Consider the following 17,541-nt stretch of genomic DNA (forward strand, 5'->3'; position numbering starts at 1 on the left):
ACGGAGCCAAATGGACGGACAGAGGTAGTGTGAACAAGCCCTTGCAGAGATTTCAGCTTGCCAAGTGGCCCTCTGCAAAGGGCATGCAAGTGTGTTGAAAGTTCCTCCTGAATTTTTTTGATTAGTATCAACTTATAATTAGCATCGCTTCTGAGACCAGGAAGAGTTGGAATGCTAAACAGAATGCTGCCAAATATCTCTTCATACCAAAGACTTCTGAGCCGATTCTAAAAATATATAGTCTATAAATTTGCTTGTATTGCTTAAACTGTTGTTGCTAGAAAACTGTTTGAGGACCCATTTGAGAATAGTTATTTGATGGCAAATGCTTAACTGTTTTTAATTTCGATGTTTTTAAACCCTCTTTGTCCAGAAGGAAAGGAATTTCCTGTTATGATAAAGGCTCTATAAAGACAAAGCCGTTTCAAACTTGATTTAACTATCTACATCAATAACGTATCATGGAAAATGGACAGATATTAACATCTTCTAGATCAGATTACCTATGGCATAAAGTCTGATAACATTGAATCATTAATGTCACAAATGAACACTTATTGCAAAACTGTATAGAATAAACAACCAGGCATCAATGAGAAAAACATTTGACAAAAAGCCAGTGGTGTTACATTTTTCCATATTAGGTTTTTATACAAAACTACAAGTTCCCCTAAATATGTACATTATGAATCTGAAGCAAAATACATTTTACATTTCAGATTGCTAAAATCATTGTTCACCTTCAAACAATGGAAAAAAAGACAGAAAATGAATTTTAATCTGCAGCAAACCAAGGCTGTGTGAGGCTTTCCTTGAACAATCAGCTGTTGAACGGCACAAGGCACAGATTTGACATGATTAACAAGTGGTGCAGCGATTACAGTGAAGCTTAGCCCACCATTCAGACCACATTTAAAACATAATAAATTAACCTCATTCGTTCACTTCATTATGTATACGATTCATACCTGCTGTTTTTAGACACTCACTCTCATTCGCTCATCTAATTCGCTCATCAATCTAACACAACCACAACAACAACTATGGCAACGCAGAAGGCAAGACCCGGTCAACATCCCCCCTCCCTCCCTCCCTCCCTCCTCAGTTCTAAAATAGACGTGACCTTAAATGGCTGATTTGAGCTAGATGAATACCCAAGATACAAGATGAGAACCATTATCATGCTAGAGGTTTTTCTAACATCTTATTCCGCACTCCGTCGCCTGCTTCTGCTGGGCCGAAGCCATTCAGATTGTCCTGTGTTTGGGGGAGATGAAGGAGAGAAAGAAAGAGAGAGCAAGATGAAGCACATGTTTTGGTTGGCTGCGCCTGGGTTAATATTGTGAAGTGGGAGCTTCCAGAGCCATGTGGAAACCATGGGTCTGTTGTTCCGCTTGTCTTCCTTGTCTTTAATACTAGGCGCTGGTACCCCTGAACGACCCTTTGACCGCCCCGATATTTTTGATTGTTTCTTGTCATAGACAAAGATAACGTTGTGCTGCACTGCTGCAAGAGTCTGTGGTAGACTACTCAACTTGAGGAAATGTCTTGCCCAGTAAGCTTCTCAAAATAGTTTGAAATACATGCTGCAAAGGCCTCGAGTTCAATTATGAATTTAACTATTGGGTATAATGCGTGAGCTACATTTTTGGCCTTGTTCACACTGCAAGCCTTTATGCTTAATTCAGATTAAAGCTCTGATCAGACGGTTGGGAAGTACATGTTGTATAATTAATGTAGCCAATTTTAGATTTGAGATTGACATTATGACCAGACGCCAAGGGCTACACAGTGAAGGCCGAACACGTAGGAGGCCTGATGCTGTATTCTACTGACGACCTCGCTGGTATCAATGATTATATTCTGCACAATCAGTGAACAGGCAAAACAATCCCAAGAAGGAACAGTATTTTCCTGCAGACGGGTTGTACAAAACTAGTACAAATTTACACGACAAGAAAATGAAGTACTGTCATCACAGTTGCCCATAATAAGCATTGCCTTAAAATAACTAGTTATTGCTGCAAATGAATAATAGTTGAGTCTACTGTGGATCTCATTATTAGTCTGGAGGAAAGGTGAATTGCGGCCTTGCAGCTACAATGAGGATCATGTTTACAGCATCATCTTAATTTCTGGACGTTAAGAACAAGAACAAGTGTAAACTTTGGAAATCAAAGTCATGGAAGGGCGGACAATGCTGAAACTTTACAAAAAGTATTCAGATTTTGTATATATTTACCAGCAGTCAAAATTACCCCCTCATGGCAGTTCGGGTGTTTAACAAGTGTTACTACTTAGAAAGTGACTTTGGTTGATGTACGGTTATTAGAAAGGAGAATGTTTACGTGAAATTTGTGTTTGTAGTAGTCTATTTGGTCCAACATCTTGAAGGCGGGTGAAAAGGTCTATTCTACCAAGACTCTATGCCTCAAACCTTTTTTTCCCCCTTAACAATGTTCTAAATAATTCACAATATTCTTTCATAACATAAACACAAAATTGTCAAACATTAATGTGACTTAGAAGCCAGAAGCGCTGGTACCTCAGAGGCTTCGGAGAAATGCATGCTGGGAAGAGTAGGAGCCTGTGCCCGTCTGAGCGGGGGGTTACCAACGCTGTACATGCGAGGTCGCTTCACTTGGTCCTGGCTTGACAGCGGTGTGAAGCTGTTCCGCCGGGAGGAGGTCGTCGGCACGCCATCTGGTTGACCCTTGACCTATTTAGAAAAAGATCTATGAATAAATGTTCTCAATCAGCGGAGTTGTTTTTGTACGTTTATCGGTTTGTTTGCTGGGAACTCTGAGCCGTGGACTGTGTCAGACTATGACTTTGCGTGTGAAAGAGATGAGAGTAGGAGAGCAAAGAAAACAACCACTGACAAGCAACCCATTTTATCAGAGAGGACACTATGGTACAACTACCAGTATCTCCAGCCAAATAGGGACACAACAAGTCTAACCTCATTCCAATATGTCTCTGGTGCCAGTTCAGACTCAACAAGATGCCCATGTTATTGGGCACGTGTGATTTAAAGAGGGAACTTTCTGTGGACGCTGCCAGGCCCTCAGGGTTTTAATGTTGACCACATCTGATGTGGGGGTGGGGGATCAGGCCCATCCTTCTAAGTAGTGGACGGATGGGACACATCACGCAGATGTCCACAGCCCCTTCCCCTCAAGAGGTATGTAGTGAAATGGAACGGAAAAGTTGCAGGAGACGGAGCACAGCAGTATTATGCATAAATACAACGGCCCACTTACTAAAGGTCTGTCTCTGTGCGTGTTAACAGACTCCACCTTCAAGTCAAACTGTTCCACTTCACAACCTGCAACAACATGGTACAGAGGGAAAATAAACCAAAACCCAAAGTACATCCCAACCAAACAAATGATCAAACAGCTGATGATGCTGAATAGGCTTTTGCCCCGGAGTGAATCTCCTACCGTAGGCCACGGGGGTGAGCTTCAGGACGGTGTGCAGAGGGCACTTCAGGTAGGGCAGATCATCTGGGGCAACAAAGGGGTGTAATCAGAGTGTGCACTCGTAATGCAGGAGTGACTCATGTAAGGCAAGTACGAGCAAATGTAGTGTCTGTGGGTTGTTTGGGGCAGTTCAGGTGTTCAGAGAGTTGGCGTGTGTGTGTTTCAGTTTGGAGAATCTATACTGGTTTATGGAATATGTCAAAGTTAATAGTACAATGTTAATATATGTATACTGTATGTAGTTTTTTGGCGAGAAAAAAAAGAAAGAAAGAACATTTTATTTATATTGCACCTTCACAAAGCAAAAGCACATTTCTGAATGGCTGCCTACAGGTTTACGAAAGTACATCAAAGTAGCATAATGGAATATGATGGCAGCATGGCAGTCACATTATTGCAATAACATAACAGTACGCCACCAGGAAGCGCCAGAGCAAGAGCCCTCACAGGTCTATTTCTCCCCCAACCTCACCGTATCAAACGCCAAACCTCAATATAAACAAAATAACATTATAGCAGAATATGAACCATTTCATTTGTTCTTTCTTGTTTTGTTTTTTTTGTATCTGAATGTTCCCCCACAACTCTTACCAATACCCTGTATTCGGTAGAACTCCAGATGTTGGAAATACGAAGGTGGGATGTGTGCAATGTCTGTGTAGGCGAAGCTTTCCAGGGAGCAGTCTGAGCTCTTGGTAAACACCACGTCATGGTTAACCTCAGTCTGGGTTTAACTCTAAATAGCCAGCAGCGTCAACACTTGTTTCCTGCCATCATCCACCCATCCATGACTTACACTCTTCCTGGGTGTGTTTATTGACAAATAAATGTCGGGCTTCTGTTTTTTCCCTACACTGTAATTAATGTTTTCGTGTTTTACCAGCGCTCTTGTCCAAGAAGTAGGCCAGGAGACAGCGCATGACGGCCTGGTGGCAGATGACAAGGACGTTCCCCTGTCTCTCCAGCTCCATGATGACCGGCTCCAGCCGCTGCACCAGATCCTGGTAGGACTGCACACACACCAGGGGGAGGGGGAGGCCACGTCAATGAAGTACTGTCATTAAGTTCATCCACAATAGCAGCGCTGCTAAAACTGAAGTCATTGTGTTGTGAACTTTATATGTGCAAATATAAACACAAAAAATAAGAAATGTTTTGGTTAACACAATACCAAATTAGGCCCAGCATTGTTAAATATTTAATTAAGTCAATAAAACTCCAAGGGTGTGTATTATTTACAATAGCTGGACTTCAATAACGGGAAGCCTTTTAACAGTTCCATCGCAATGCGTTCAGTTCAAGGACAACATTACCAAAAATGGCATATACAACTATCTAACAGATGTGTCCTTGTCAAGGCAAAAACAATATGCAATAGGGCTTGTACATCAGAATGCATCATGGGATTTTTGTTTGCATATTGAGAGGACAAACATAACAATGACCTCCTATGATGACATTCCTTTCACGATTATTTCCTCAACAATTCCCAAAAAAACATTACTACCAACACAACAACTTACGTTCCAGTGCTCCTATGCTTCCAAAATGGAGGGGATCATTGCGACATAACGTTACGATGTACAAGCCCTATATGCTCCAAACTTATTTTCAAACTATGGGGTCATTGGTTTTTGACCTATTCCTAACACATGTGTACTTATCTGAATTATACTGGACTGAATGATGATAAATATCTGACTGTATAATTTACAACGACAGAGAGTTTGAAAACAGTCAAGGCCCTTGGGACAGAAAGGCCCACCTCTCCTCCGGGGTAGCGGTAGAAGTACTTGTCCAGATCCCTCATGGCAAACTCCTCTGGGTGCTTCTCCTTGATCATCTCGTAGGTCATGTCTTCACACACACCCTGAACGCACACAAACACACATACACACACGATGAGTACAATAATGCTGAATCAGTATGAATGAACCAATCAGGGCTAGTTTTGTAGCTACCGATCAGGGAAATGCTCTCCAAAGTCAAGGTCCTAATTGGTTTTCTATGCCCAGCCACGCTGTAATGCCCGTGCACGATTGGCCATCGTATGGTTGGCAAATTCTGTAATCTCCTTGAGAAAAAATGCAGATAGCTCCTTTAATGAGCAGGTAATGAGCCGGTGGTGGTAATGGCCAAATCCTCAAGGATGCTTATGAGGATGCTTAAATGTATTTATTGTAAGTCGCTTTGGATAAAAGCGTCTGCTAAATGCCCTAAATGTAAATGCTTATACGCAGACTTAAAAAAAAACATTATGCCCCATTTAAGTAATTACAATTTTGCTTCCAGCACAATTATCATCGAATGTTTCCAGGCTCCGACCTGCCCCCCCCCACGTACGGCGTCTATTTCGTTCAGGATCTTCCACTGTTCGTAGGGCACGCCCAGCTCCTCGGCGGTCTGGATGGTTCTCCTTAGCTGGCTGGTCCACACCTTCAGGTCAGAGAGGTGGTGCTCCTCCACAAAGCCATGCAGCGCCCCCGCAAACTGACGGAGACACAGAGAGCAACGTGAGCTGTACAGGCTAAAGACGGCTGTGTCTTTCTGAAATAAACATAGATGATGGGGAAGTCTTATAGAGTATCATTTAAACCTCTTCCTTCCGAGAGGACCCGTATACGAGTCACCCTCCTCCCTACTAAGAGCAAAGGGAGAACATGGGAGAAAAATGTATGTGACGCACCCCTAGAACTACAACATTCTAAATGATGTATCTATTAAACCAACACAAATCCAACCCTAAACAAAATAATGCATTTAATGTTTCAGAACTTTGCAAGCGCACATGCAACCCAATAGGGACCATTTTCCTTTCTGCACAAACATATACGAGAGCTTAGACCCCACTGATTTCAACATATCACTCCACTTCTAATTGGCTGTTTCCACCGTAATCCCCCCACACTACGTCAGTCCCCCCACACTACGTCAGTCCCCCCACACTCCGTCAGTCCCCCCACACTACGTCAGTCCCCCCACACTACGTCAGTCCCCCCACACTCCGTCAGTCCCCCCACACTACGTCAGTCCCCCCACACTACGTCAGTCCCCCCACACTACGTCAGTCCCCCCACACTCCGTCAGTCCCCCCACACTACGTCAGTCCCCCCACACTACGTCAGTCCCCCCACACTACGTCAGTCCCCCCACACTACGTCAGTCCGTCCACACTACGTCAGTCCCCCCACACTACGTCAGTCCCCCCACACTACGTCAGTCCCCCCACACTCCGTCAGTCCCCCCACACTACGTCAGTCCCCCCACACTACGTCAGTCCCCCCACACTACGAGAGTCCGTCCCATTTCTCAAAACATCTTCGCCCTCCCAAGGCAAAATCTTGTTTCTTGAGACCCCAAACACTTTAACCAAAGCTGAGGTCAGCCCTGTTGACCGAGTCAGGCCGACTCCTTATTGGCTAAAGAGAGGGTTTCACAGGAAATGGGTAAATTGTCTTTAATCAGACTGTCTTTATTGCCATCTAGTGACTGTATGGTGCAACTGTATGGCGCAAATGGTTTGGCTTTATTCCCGTTAAATTGTTTTCACCCTGACCTTTCAATGGAGGGCTCAAATAGGTTCTTGATATTTCCCCTTTTTTGTGTCTCATCATGTTTACATTGTTATTGTTGCATTGGTTTGGATTGGATTTCCTGCCATTATTTGGACATTTGCCTAAACCTATCTCTAAACAAACCTCGAGTTGAATAAAATAATCAAATCTTGACCCAGGTACTCTTCCTGGGTCAAGACATTGTGGTATGGCCCGATAGTATTATAGTACTACCAACTGAGAATGGGCTAGGTGGTATTCACTCTAAAAAATGACATTTATTTCAGGCGGCAATTCAATCTTCCATTTATGCTGTGTACTATAGCTTGTTTTTGTGTGAGAATATCGGAATATCTGAGAACATCTGGTCAATAGTTATATTTGACGGTTTCCGTTAACGTTGGATTCTTAGATTCTGAACCATTAAAATGGTCAGTCGTTTATGACATCAACACAAACCCCCTTGAAATGTCATCAACCAACCAGGCTTAAGCATAAGACAACGCTGTGGTTATAACTCTATCCAAGTAATCCTCCATGAGTGGAGCGGCAGCGAGACCGGTAGCCACCTGCTTGCCGCGCCCAGAGAGCTCCGAGTCGCCCCCGATGCGGCCCTCCACGTTGTGGCTGCTCTCGCCGTGGCGACACAGGTAGATGGAGTGGGAGTGGACGTGGATGTTCATGAGGTAGTACACGATCTTGCTCTGGATGTAGTCCTTCACCCGGTTCACCAGGAAGCGGCGGCCCACGTCGATCACCTGGATGAACGAGCGGTCCCTGGGGAGAACCAGCAGGGGGCGATGGTCAGGCATTATATAGTATACATATCTATACGTCCTGTAGTCATCATCTCTAGAGTAAGAAATGGCCATGCTGTCAATTTATGTATGCTCATTTGTGTTTTTATTCATGCTTTCGCTTTGAGTCATGTTTTTACCTTTAAGGCTTATTTTCTTTTACAGTTTTTATCCTCACATTCTGGTCAGGTTGTTACAGTTCTTAGTCATTTACAGTGATTTTCTTCTAATCTCTTTCTTTACTTCCTTCTTATTGCCATGCAATATGAATTATGAAAACCTGTTTAGAAAGGTTAGATTACTATTATTAAAATACTATCTAAAATCACAAACTATAAATTTGCCTTTTAGCAACCTGCCAGTTTGCCGAAACTAGTATTGTAAATGAATTGCCTCCACCTATTGGAAGAATCGTGTAAACGCAGGTTCTCATCAAACATTGAAAGATAACAAGTATTTACAACTGATGTAACATCCACTAGAGAATATGTGGCAAACAAACAATGTCCAGGTGAGATGCTGGTATTATTTTATTATCTCCCAATAAGTAGAGTTAACCACCCCTAATAGCTTCTATAAAAAATGTTTGTATCTTTTCAAGCTTAAGTTGAAATTTGATTGAGTTTCCTAAACCTTGTGGCACATACAGTATTCACACGCAGATTTATACCTCAACTCAATTAGGGCATTTGAGCCTGATCTGCAACCCAACTCCTAACCACCGCTATGAGAAATAGTGATATGTAGGTTCATGACCATCGCCATGCAACGACATGTGTTTCAGGAGTAGGCGAGCCATCATGAACCTACTTGTCATGTTCATCAGGATCCAAGGGCTGGTAGGTCACTTTGTAGCACTCGATTCTCTTAAGGAAATCTTCCATGACGCTCTCTCGGTTCCTCTCGGGGTAGTCTGGGCTGGACACTTTCACGTCCTGGAATGGAGACATTTTGTATTTTGTGTTGACATACAACAGTTCATAAGCATTCGCTCGACTGGAAGTTTGTTTTAATATAGAGCCTACAGATTATATTGGATTTACCATAATATTTGTGGCAATGACGTCTGGGTCGTCACAGACAGACTCCACAAAAAACACCTGAAGTACAATAAAAAAATTATTTATGAATTATAGCCCAAAAGAGCTCAATTACATATCAACACTCCCTTTAATTAATCTATCAAATTAGCATAGATATATCAAAATCATTTCTGGAAGACACACTGTCAAGACTTTAAAGTCAATCCAAGTATAACAAATATCTTGTAACTTACTTTGTAAGAATTATCTATTGCAAAATTTAGAATCATTTCCCGCCTTTCCCTGGTTGTGTTGGTCGCATCGAACACCTTCATTAAAAAAACAACAACAGTAAAATAAATGGATCACTTATTAAATTGGAAACAACATGCGTCTGACATTTTGTCTTACTGCAATCTGTCCTCCCTCGTCGTTGAGATAGGCTTTGACATCCTGAAGGGCCACCAGAGCACAATGTCTACAAGGAGGACATGAACCCATCAATTACCCATTTACACATCATACATCAAAGAAATGTCACCAGAGAGCAGACTGCTCTCATTAGAACAAGGATACACCATCTGTATTGTATTGATTGAAAAGATACAAAACATCCAGTAATAACAAATGATTTGCTAATCAGGTTAAACGTCAACTAGGCTTCATGATCAGGATTTGGGCCTGTGAATGGACTACTTCCTGCACGGCTAGTTAGCTGTAGCTGACAGAATGCTATGGATAATCCGCTGTGTACGCAACATCTTGAACATGACAAACTGATCCAGCAGAGCGATGTACCTACTTTCTAATTAACATGGCCTCTTTGTTATCATGTCTGAAGAAGTCGTAGGACTTGTACGACTTCACCGCTTCCCTCCTATAAACTCCAAGATTGAACACTGGAAGAGAGAGGAGCATGAACATTACAGTGGTATAAATGTTCCTGCACCGAGCCACCATGTCACCTTTCTTTTTCTGTCAAACCAGTTTTCAACCATGGGTTGACACAACACACATTCCAAAAGTCTAAAGAATATTTACCTTGAAGCAAGTGTGTGGAGTCCAGATATTGCTCTCAGGCAAGAAAACGTGATCTTCCAAAGGATCAAGTTTCTCGTGATTGAAAATGGATTTCATCATTGGTCCAACAATTTATAATCCAAAATGAAATCTGATCAAAACCTGCAGCCACTGGGCTGGTTCGGTGTATTGTTCTGCTGCCTCTAGGCCATTAACCTCTTTTCAGGAACTTATGAATAATGTATTGCGAGAACTGCGACAACAGGTGGTGTGCACTCAAACGACCACCATGTGTTTAGTCCCACCAGCACTGATGTTTGGCTCATACTAACCCTTGTGTTTGGCCCCACTAGCCCTGAGGTTGGGCTCTTACTAACCCTTGGTCGGTACTCCTATCCAATTGAGGTAGCGTGTCAGTTTCTTGGAGATGTAGGTTTTCCCCCGGGCCGGTAAACCGATCATCACGATCACCGTCGGTGAATTGGTCATGTAGGAGGCCCACGCTGCCAGTTGTGTACACAACATAGGTGTGTACACACACACACACACACACACACACACACACACACACACACACACACACACACACACACACACACACACACACACACACACACACACACACACACACACACACACACACACACATCACGACAGTATTAACTTGATTGTCAAGGACATTTCAACATGACGATTCAGCATAACTTTCCCATCGACATGTAGCATAATGTTTATCAATACAATTGAATCTTCATTACTTTACAATAAAGCATAATTTGCCGAAGATAAAGACCAATGCATCGATTCAACAGATTCATTATTTGGAAGGATTATAGCTTTTTTATAGAAAATATTTCCATGAAGACATTTGACTACGCACTTGAACCAAATATTGTGGTGTGTTTGCTTAGTAAGATTGTAAGGAACAGCCAATAGATTTAAGTCAGGCACTACCTAAGAGGAAGTTTGCAGGCATTTCGTCCTTGAACATTGTTTCTGGGGGCTGCTGCCTAGCAACCATATTTGTTAATCCATTGTCCCCTCTTAAGATGGAATGGAAAATAATGGCTGGGATTTTTCACGCCAAAACATCTGTGAATTCTTTCTTGCTTGACAAGAACAGGCTTGCCCATAGATTTTACTTCTGTAGATTAACTTTTGTTGACAATAGCGAAGATAAACATTTTTCGAATTCCTCTGGGAAGGTTCAAGTGCTTCTTGAACATCACACTGAGTCACTGAGTCACTCACTCACTTACTCATTCAAGTCGAAGACAGGGTGCAGAGGCTGCATACATGTTTGTGTACCAGGTCAAAATCTGATTCTGATTGCAGGTTTATACTCACAACATTTTTTCTCATTGGGCCTGAGCTCAGTCTTCTTGACTTCAGCGGAGATATCCACTGCTGGCGCGGATCTGTTCTGACTAGAAGCCATGCTCACTTCGTCCTTGTCCCGACCTGGTCACTGCTGGCTGTTGGTCGCTGCTGGCTGGGTATTAGGGGTCAGGTGTCACTAGTCAGTGAGGTCAGCGTCGCCCTGCCGGGTCGTGCACGGTGATATCCCGCATCAAGTTCCTACTCATTTTATTCTAACCATCGATCTTGAGTCTGAGCCACGACCGATACTAACCCATCATCAGTATCACGTATAGGAAAAACATTTCGACCAATATATTACCATTGAATCGTTTGAATAAAGCTTATCAATGTAAGACATGGGAAAGCCAAATAAATATCCAATTTGCTAATAACATCCGAGGTTGGACCATCGGTGCCACCAGAGAGGCAGTGTTGGCCTATGGAACCACTCGCGATGGAGCATCAGCATCGGTACTTCAACATCATCATCATACCGTAACCGCAGTAACGCAAACTTGCGCGAAGCTACGATTTCTATCAGGATTGGCTTTAGTTACCGAAGAGTCCGCAAGTGCAGGTGTTGGCTCCACTCCTTTTCTTTGTAACTATGATATTCAAGCGCAATCGCCTGGATATCACTGCCTTCGATGTTGCCAGATTGTGCCAGAAATGTTGCCGGATTTCCGGGCCAATCTGGCAACACAGGCTGGGAAGTGTTGCCAGATTGGGCGGGAAATCAGGGCCAATCTGGCAACACTGCTCTGTCTTCCCCTTCGGTGTTTTGCTCCTCCCCGACGTCCGTGGTGCAGGAAGTAGAGCACTGCCTCCAGGGCAGTGAAGAGTCCATGAGAGGAGGGTTGGTCAGAGCTTATTGCCCTTGGAATTTGTTTACTGGCGTAACAATACATAAAAAAAAGATTAAAAAGAAAAAAGATTATTGGCATTTGCACTGCTTGATGTTGCTCATGAATGTTAGGATTCATGAACAACCCCAATAATAAACAATAATTATTTATTATTGTATAGGCCTATGCCCTGCAGGGTCAAGACATCAAATCTTATTCTCACTCCATATTAAGATAACAAACATATTTCAATCAATAATCTTTATTCTCTTAATAGAAACTAGCCCCACCAGTTTCTAACTAATACACACTAACATGACACAGCCCCTCGTCTGTCCGATGGGCTATGTGCTTACATTTTAAACCGTGTGTAGTAGGCATACAGGGTTATCTTGAAATACATATTTTTTGCTCGTTAACGTAGTTATATCTCTGAGAGGACATGTCAAACGTAATTTCGGGTTTTCATGGTGATGCTTTCGATCAATTGTTAAATAGTCAAGCTAACGCCTTGAATAATCCCAGTCCAGTACGCTGTGATGATGAAATAGGATATTATAAGTGCATGGAAAGGTCAAGGATGGCAACAGCAAAACTCCCCAAGAATCCTGAATGAGCCCTCGAACTGTTGAAAGTAAGGCGACAGCCAATCATCGAGGGAGTTCAAGATCAAGTGATAATAGGTAGTCTTTATGGTAGTCGCTCATCGCTTGGGCTGAGATAGGATCCTGAATTGTAGCTTTATCCTTTTCCACCAGCACGCAGATTCTGGTATCACTTCCTATGAGCGAGGAGAATAATACATTTACAAGAAAAACAAGGAGAAAAACTGATATATTTCTATCAACAGTCCCGACCTCTCCCTCGCCGCTAAACCGATGTAACATTAACTTATATGTTCCCCTCTCTGGCCAATAAAACTCATCACGGTCCAGACGTCCGGTCGTGAGTTGATTACGCCCTGGAACGAGGTTGATCAAGCCCTATGTAATTACTCGTTTGTTACGCATCCTATTCAGAATTTGGGGATGGCACATCAGTAAAAATAATTTGATGACAGCGGCATTCCCTTTCTGGTAAAGGGCGCATGTGAGAACCAATCAAAGCACATTTTGACTACGGCATTATTAAATATTGAAAGTCCCTCCAGATGATTGGCAGCTGTCGGCGTTACTAATTATACCTAACCGACTTCCTCAAAAAAAGTGAATTGCAGTTTTTTATAATGGCTCAATTATATGCAGAGTAGAAGTTAAAGTACTTTGACCTAGTCATTTGAAGTCATTGCCATGTCCACACGGTGGCCAAATAGCGTGTTCACCAATGTACACATATTCTGCCATCAGAGTTGCTTGTTGTCCAATGAGTAGCCCTTTTGAACTCACCAAGTTCCGGTAAACAAACCTTCATAAGATCCCTGATCAAGTCATGCACTCTTATGAGTTCAACATAAGGAGCAATAAAGGGATCCAGCTCATGATAGTAAAAGGAGAAGGATGCAAGCACTTCTTCACTGTCACAGTTTCAACACTTTGACGCACAAATCCTGAACGCCATCCTGAAACAAGTTTTCTTCCCATACTTTCAATAGACCCATTCAAGACATTTAAATTACACCAGCTATGGTATCTGCATCTGGAAGGCCATGTTTTGAATGCCAACACAATAATATCCAAGTCTCCGGGTCAATGTGTGTTAGTAATATCAACTCAAGAGCCAATATCACCAAGATAGTAGATGATAAAATAGCAAGAAGGATGACCAGGACATGTAGCAAAAGGGATGTTTAATGATGTTTGGACAATGAGACGTACATGTCCATTGCTGATGAAATACAAATACAACTGAATAAAATAAATATCTGGCGTCATGATCCCAGCATTTCCATATCTGAAATCAATTGAAATGTAAAATCTAAAAAAAATGGGAGTGCAGTTTTTGTGTTTGCAAACTAGCATTCGTGGGAGAAGTTTGAGATGAAATTATTTGTTATTGTAAGAAAATGTTTAGATATATCCCCACGACTGACATAACAATGAGACAAATCTGCGAAAACACATTTGAAACAAGGTGTTTCCAATGTGAAATATACTTTTACATTGCAGTGCGTGTATTGTGGTTGAGATAGTATAGAGAACTGCAGTGAATTGACAAATGTGTAAATAAAAATAAAAGGTGCTCAAATGGAGCAGTACTACAGTTTCCTCATAAAAAGCAATAATTGAATAAACCTTCACTTGAAAATAACCTTTTGGTGACTTTGAAATGTCGACAACTGAATAAATTACTCTTCAAGCTCTGTGCCACTATATGCACACAAGCCGAGCCTCTACAGCACCATCAGATTTAAATATAGACGCCTGTTGGACACAAGTCATGGAAAAAAAAAACATAATGAAAAAAAACAAAAGTACCATAGTTGTTCCATGTCAACAGTGCATGTCAACAGTGCATGTCTGGACAGGGAAGGGAAGCTATGCTGCTAGAAAGGAGACTGAGTGACCAAATTGTTCTTCTTCAGTTGGAGCAGTAAGGCAGGTAAAGCCCAATGCGCTCACATGTTACTGCAGTAAACCAAAACCATTGGTTCTTCATGCCTAGTTATTGTTTGTACAACTTCAGAGTAGTGGTTATAATACATCAATATTTGTATTTTCCTTAATGGTTTGTGACGTTTATATAAGTGCTTACCCTGAGAATTTTATCAATGTTTAAAAACCTCAGTACCAGAAGAAGAGAAAGGGAAGTTTTTAAAATAATAATGCAACCTAACTGAAGAGGTCCCATCAAACTAATTAAGAGTGGGCATGTAATATTACACATATCCATAGCTACGTTGAATGTACATTTTTCATTACATTTTTATTGCTAAACTAAGTTAGATTTCCTTTCCAGGAGCAAGTGGATGCCCAGCCGAGAAGCATACTACTGCAGTGTGGTGGGAGAGGGAATGCTAAAGTGGTGATGGATTTGGTCCCCTACATCACATGGGGATGCAGTGTCAAAGTAGAATGATCAGGGGTACAAAAGAAAGTAAAGTGAATGGAAAGGTGGCATCAAAATTCAGATGAACATTAAAATGCATCCATTTACTGCATTCTCTGGAGTGCACAACACCGACGCCTCAGTCGTTTCTCATATCCCGTTAGAAAAGAAAAGGAGAAAATATGAAAAAAAAAAAAAATAAGACTTTGAACGAAATGACTTGCACATACACAAGCAGCATTGTAGTGTGCGTGTTGTGTGCGTGTGTGTGTGAGAAAGTGGAGTGAATGATTGCATCGAGAGCTAAAATATGACAGCACATGTACTCTGTCTATAAAAAACTACCTGGGTACTCAACACGGACCTCTTTCTAAACAAATAATCTGCTGTAGAACATTTACAAAATGAACATGGCAACAACCAGAGAGTGATCCTCACAACAACATATGCTACCGGCGTCCTCTGGTTCCTGGTGGATGGTGGTGGTTGTCGTCGTTCTTTGTCTACTGCTAAAGAGTAAAGTCGTATCATACAGACCTAGTAAGTAAGTTATTACACGGTGAAGCTTACGCACGACACACACACACACACACACACACACACACCGCGTTGGATGGGGTGGCAGCTAGGCCTATTACAAAGAGAGAATAGGAAGACTTATGCAGACAGCGAGTACACCTGCGTGTGCGTCCTGAGTGTGTGTGTGGTGTGAGGGGGGCGGGGGGGGCGGGGTTGGGGTGGCGGTAGCTAGGCTCGTAAACCAGGCAGGACTTGCCTACTGAAGACTCGGGTCCAAGGGGGGAGGTTGGAGGGTGGAGGGGGGAGGGTGGAGGGTGGAGGGGGGAGGGGGGAGGGGGAGGGGGAGTAGAGTGTCAGCGTAAACTTCTGGTACAACCAAGAGGTTTGTTCAGCTCACAAGGAAAAAGGAAGAACAAAACGATAAAAAGACGGGAGGGGAGGTTGGAGTCGCTCTCCAAGATAGAAGTAAGACAGTCTTGATATAATTTTGGGAGAGAATAATTATTATTATTATACGCTCAATATTAATAACAATAATAACATTAGATTTAAACATCCGTCTGTCAAAAGTCTCTTCGGTCCCGACGGCAGCCGGAAGACAGTTCTCTAATAATTATGGGGGGAGGGGGGGGTCTGGGAAAGGGATGGGGGCCTGGAAAGTCCCCCGAAAGCTGCCCAGCCCGCCTTCTGTTGGAGAGAAGACCTACGCAGGCCCCTGTCCTTCTGCATGGTCATCCCTGGTGGGTCTGGGGGGGCTTGTGTGCATAAGTGATGATGTGTCTCCAGGAGAGTAGGGTTGGGGGGTCGGGATCAGGGGGGGAGGGGGAGGAGTTGCTGCTCCTCTCAGCTCCTCCCCTCCCTTCAGACGCTCCTCCCCACCCCTCAGAGGCGGGTCTGGGCTTCGGGGACGTAGATCTCTATGCTGTCGGCGCTCTCCGTGGCAGAGTTCTGTCGGGTGGATGCGGCGCGCTTGGCCGCCAACAGCCGCTTCCTGGCCTCCTGCCGCTGCTTGTCCACGGCCGAGTCCACGCTGCGGTCTTTCCCCGCCGCCAGCTTAGGCTTCAGGGGTTTCTTTGGCACGGAGGCTGTGAGGGGCTTCTTCTCCTCCTGGGGATGGACACAGGATAATAAATACGCTGGATTGCTTCCCGCCCTCTTTTAGAGTTGTACTTTGATGTTTATTTTACAAAAGGATTTTAAAGTCCACTTTATATAGATAGATAGATATAGACTTTATTTGTCATTGCAAAGTCACCTATACAACAACATTTAATTTCTACATCTGAAGGTGCAGTAAAATATAAGACATCTTACTTTCCCCGTTTCCTCATAAGCACAGTCACAATGAAATCCCGAAAGGTGTAAATCTAATTAAAGATTTGGTGTACATATACACACAGCAATGAGACGCACGCATACTGGTCAACCAAAGATCTGATATAGGACCTCAAATACAGTCAAATAAGTCGGTTTTATCAATGTTAGAAAACCTAAGCCTGTCCAAACTCGAATGAAATGCAAACATGGTGCAAAAAGCTCAACAAAAGCTATTTTATATTTGCCATGCCACATGCCAATGCTCTGTGAAAGAGCAATGTACAATTGCTCTCTGTACCTTGATCGCTGGTTTTTCAGGAAACTCCCAGTTGTTGGCTTTGAGTTGGTAGAGCTCGTCAAACTTCAGGCTTATGTCCTCCACGGTCAGCTGCAGCAGATCCCAGAACCCGGCCAGGTCTTGTGCTGTGGGCCTCGGGTTGGAGTTCACGTCCTAAACCAGGCATGACAGGGTTGGTTTGTTAAGACTTGTAATTCGGCTCATCGGACGACAGGGGGTGCAGTGGACCGCAGCAGTGCAAGTTAAATGTACCGCAAAGCACTGCTCGAGTTTCAGTGTGTCAGGGTGAGCTGGTTTGCATGTATGTGGGCGTTTGCCTCTGGCACCCAAGAGCCTC

The 17,541-nt window shown here is 43.1% G+C and overlaps 2 protein-coding genes and 1 long non-coding RNA gene across 6 annotated transcripts in view; 1 reads left to right on the forward strand and 2 right to left on the reverse strand.

Annotated features, from left to right (window-relative positions):
- Window positions 1-300: 300 nt before the first annotated feature.
- LOC132471665 (6-phosphofructo-2-kinase/fructose-2,6-bisphosphatase 2-like) overlaps window positions 301-17,541 on the reverse strand; it is a 33,161-nt gene continuing 15,920 nt past the window's right edge. Inside the window, exons 1-16 of one of the 4 annotated variants that reach the window (XM_060070993.1) lie at window positions 11,798-12,109; window positions 11,226-11,366; window positions 10,256-10,381; window positions 9,661-9,757; window positions 9,270-9,336; window positions 9,113-9,187; window positions 8,880-8,936; window positions 8,647-8,771; window positions 7,609-7,816; window positions 5,829-5,975; window positions 5,251-5,355; window positions 4,366-4,495; window positions 3,447-3,509; window positions 3,264-3,328; window positions 2,546-2,719; window positions 301-1,257 (exon numbers count right to left, since the gene is read on the reverse strand). In XM_060070993.1, the coding sequence (XP_059926976.1) occupies window positions 1,180-1,257; window positions 2,546-2,719; window positions 3,264-3,328; window positions 3,447-3,509; window positions 4,366-4,495; window positions 5,251-5,355; window positions 5,829-5,975; window positions 7,609-7,816; window positions 8,647-8,771; window positions 8,880-8,936; window positions 9,113-9,187; window positions 9,270-9,336; window positions 9,661-9,757; window positions 10,256-10,381; window positions 11,226-11,316 (1,608 nt within the window). In that variant the 5' untranslated portion in view covers window positions 11,317-11,366; window positions 11,798-12,109 and the 3' untranslated portion in view covers window positions 301-1,179. Of the gene's footprint in view, window positions 1,258-2,545; window positions 2,720-3,263; window positions 3,329-3,446; window positions 3,510-4,365; window positions 4,496-5,250; window positions 5,356-5,828; window positions 5,976-7,608; window positions 7,817-8,646; window positions 8,772-8,879; window positions 8,937-9,112; window positions 9,188-9,269; window positions 9,337-9,660; window positions 9,758-10,255; window positions 10,382-11,225; window positions 11,371-11,797; window positions 12,110-17,541 lie in introns of those variants that run through there. The other 3 variants (XM_060070922.1, XM_060071081.1, XM_060071165.1) reach the window with 3 other exon arrangements.
- Window positions 12,259-16,142, forward strand: LOC132471973 (uncharacterized). The gene is made up of 2 exons (XR_009528968.1): window positions 12,259-15,903; window positions 15,941-16,142. It is a non-coding gene; the product is annotated as an uncharacterized LOC132471973 (long non-coding RNA).
- dlgap4a (discs, large (Drosophila) homolog-associated protein 4a) overlaps window positions 16,465-17,541 on the reverse strand; it is a 43,697-nt gene continuing 42,620 nt past the window's right edge. Inside the window, exons 11-12 of the mRNA XM_060071289.1 lie at window positions 17,205-17,357; window positions 16,465-16,696 (exon numbers count right to left, since the gene is read on the reverse strand). Of these exons, the coding sequence (XP_059927272.1) occupies window positions 16,472-16,696; window positions 17,205-17,357 (378 nt within the window). The 3' untranslated portion in view covers window positions 16,465-16,471. The remainder of the gene's footprint in view (window positions 16,697-17,204; window positions 17,358-17,541) is intronic.

This window comes from Gadus macrocephalus, chromosome 1 (genome assembly GCF_031168955.1).
Source record: "Gadus macrocephalus chromosome 1, ASM3116895v1".
Lineage (NCBI taxonomy): Eukaryota > Metazoa > Chordata > Actinopteri > Gadiformes > Gadidae > Gadus > Gadus macrocephalus.